Consider the following 2,842-nt stretch of genomic DNA (forward strand, 5'->3'; position numbering starts at 1 on the left):
CTAGCTAGCAATTGCTAACTATTATACAGTTAGCTAGCTAGCTACAGCAAGCCAGCACCAGCTAGCTAGCATAGTACCCATCCCCAGGTCCAGCTAGCTAGCTAGCTACAGCTAGCTATATACAGCTAGCTAGCGATTATACGGTTAGCTAGCTAGCTAGCTAGATAGCACCTGCTAGCTAGCGATTGTACGGCTAGCTAGCTAGATGGCACCTGCTAGCTAGCGATTGTACTGCTAGCTAGCTAGATAGCACCTGCTAGCTAGCGATTGTACTGCTAGCTAGCTAGATAGCTAGCTAGCTAGCTAGCGGTCGGTAAGGGTATGGTGTTGTTAGGAATGGGGGTAAGGTGGAGGGGGTGCAGCAAATATGCATCAGCAAAAACAACAGCAACAAACTCTCCTTCGCCTAGCAGCTGCAGCAAAGCGGTGCTGCTGCTGCTGTCTGCTGCAGCAACGATGCCGCGCTGCCCTCGCAGAGGAGTCGAACCCAGAACCACAACCTGCAGCAGCAGCAGCAACAGCAGCAGCAACAGCAGCAACAGGAGGTGTTGGAGCAAGGCAGCAGAGTTGCATGTTTGCTGCTGCAGTTTAAATGCACTTACTTCGTATCCAAGTAGAAGGGCCTCAGCTTTCTGCCCGCTGCTGCTGCTCTGCTGCAGCAGCAGCAGCAGCAAATGCTGCAGGGTTAAGGGCAGGACCCCGCTGCTGCCCCCCAGCTTTAAAACCCTCGGCAGCAAAGGAGAGAGAAGTACAGCAGCAAATAGAGTCTCCTTGCATGCGCCTTGTCGCTTCTTAACTCCATGCTGCTGCTGCTGCTGCTGCTGCTGCTGCTGCTGCTGCTGCTGCTGCTGCTGCTGCTGCTTCTGTTGCTGTAGCTGCTGCGGCTGCAGAGTTATTTGCTGCTGCTCCTCTTGATGTTGAGGTGTCTCCTGCTGCTGCTGCGGCAGCGGGATTTGCTGCTGCTGCTGCTGCTGCTGCTGCTGCTGCACGGGGCACAGCTCTAGCAGCAACTTGCTGAAGCCTCCTATTTCTTTTGTCTGTTGCTGCTGCACACCAACAATAAAACTCTGCAGCAAACACAAACAAAAACAAAACTGCAAGGGTTTAGATTCCTAAAGTCTATGCTGTATGGTTTAGGGTTTAGGGTTTAGGGTTTAAGGTTTAAGGCCTAGGGTTTAAGGTTTAGGGTTTAGGGTTTAAGGTGTAGGATGCAGGGTATAAGGTTTAGGGTGTAGGGTTTAGGGCTGAGGGCGTAAGGTTTAGGATTTAGGGTTTAGGGTTTAGGCTCTAGGGTTTATGGTCTAGGGTTTAGGCTCTAGGGTTTAGGGTTTAGGGTTTAGGGTTTAGGGCGCCTTGTTTTGTGTTTTCTCACCACTGTCAAAACCCCATCTCCGTCGTTCTCTTCATTACTACCAGCAGCATCAGCATCAGCAGCAGCAGCAGCAGGTGCAGCAGCAGCAGCAGGTGCAACAACAGCAGCAGGTGCAGCAGCAAGAGAAGCAGATGAATGATTGTCGTTATGGAGGTGCCGTTGAAGCTGCATGCCTCCCAACTTGCTGCTGCTGCTGCTGTTGCTGCTGCTGCTGTTGCTGCTGCTGCTGCTGCTGCTGCTGCTGCTGCAGTGCGCAACAAGAATGCCTGGAGAAACCCACGGAGGGAGAGGAGCTGCGATTGGCTGAAGTATAATTCTGTCGGCAGCAAACAGAAACCCTAAACCCTAAACCCTAAACCCTAAACAGCAATAAACCCTAAACCCTTAACAAAAATCAATTAACAGTTAACACAGCATGCAGCTGCGCTGATTCACTCATACACATATATACATCTACTGCAGGCTTCTTAGGGTTTAGGGTTTAGGGTTTAGGGTTTGCGATAGCAGCTACTGCATGCATGCACGCAGTAGCTGCTCTGCGAGTGCTTGAAGAAGGAGAATAAAGAGACTGCGAGGCTGCGCACATGAAGGACCCTAAGCCCTTAACCCTAAACCCTAAACCCTAAACCCTAAACCCTAAACCCTAAACCCTAAACCCTAACCTGCAGCAGCAACGCGGCTCTCTCGACTCGTTAGGCCCTCTCCTTGCATTGGTGCATCCTGATGTTGTGCATGCAGAGGCGTGCATTTGCTGCTGCTGCTGTTGCTGCTGCAGCTGCTGTTGCTGCTGCTGCTGCTGCTGCTGCTGCTGCAGCTTGCAGCAGCAGTTGAGGCGTGCTGGGGTTTTATGTTTTTTTGTTTTTTGCGTTTTGTGTTTTTTGAAGTTGTTTATTTGTAATGTTTGTCTGCTGTATATGCACTGCGATGAGGTGCAGATACACCTGAAAAAAGCCACAAACTGCTGCTGCAGCTGCTGCTGCTGCTGCTGCTGCTGCTTCTACTGCTGCTGCTGCACTGCATGCACTTTGCATGCGTCTTTCTAATACTACGCCAGTTGTATAACTGCATGCAAGTGGATTTGTTCGTAACAACCCCCTACTACAATAAACATATATATATATATATATATATATATTCATACTTTATAGGTGTATACATACATAAAGTATATATTTACATGCATGTACATATAAATAGTAATGCGTATATATATGCATGTAGTAATATACATATATGTATATATATATATTATGTATATGTACGATTGTTTTAGTTGTGTGTGGTGCATAGCACTAATGCGGGTCTCTAGACAGAGCAGCAGCAGCAGCAGCAGCAGCAGCAGCAACTCAGCGGTAGCTGCTAGCTGTTTGTGTGTGGATGCTGTTGCTGTTGCTGTTGCTGTTGCTGCTGCTGCTACTACTGCTGCTGTTGTTGTTGCTGCTGCAGCGACTCCTGGAGGCCTTTGCAGAG

General features: G+C 49.2%; 1 protein-coding gene across 1 annotated transcript in view; it reads right to left on the reverse strand.

Annotated features, from left to right (window-relative positions):
• Positions 1-299: 299 nt before the first annotated feature.
• Positions 300-2,842, reverse strand: part of EAH_00025720 (hypothetical protein, conserved) — a gene marked incomplete at both ends in the record, with an annotated part of 6,322 nt that continues 3,779 nt past the window's right edge. The window contains 3 exons of the mRNA XM_013396607.1: positions 300-500; positions 603-1,067; positions 1,373-1,688. Of these exons, the coding sequence (XP_013252061.1) occupies positions 300-500; positions 603-1,067; positions 1,373-1,688 (982 nt within the window). The remainder of the gene's footprint in view (positions 501-602; positions 1,068-1,372; positions 1,689-2,842) is intronic.

The sequence above is a fragment of the Eimeria acervulina genome, genomic scaffold (genome assembly GCF_000499425.1).
Source record: "Eimeria acervulina Houghton genomic scaffold, Eah_scaff210, whole genome shotgun sequence".
NCBI lineage: Eukaryota > Apicomplexa > Conoidasida > Eucoccidiorida > Eimeriidae > Eimeria > Eimeria acervulina.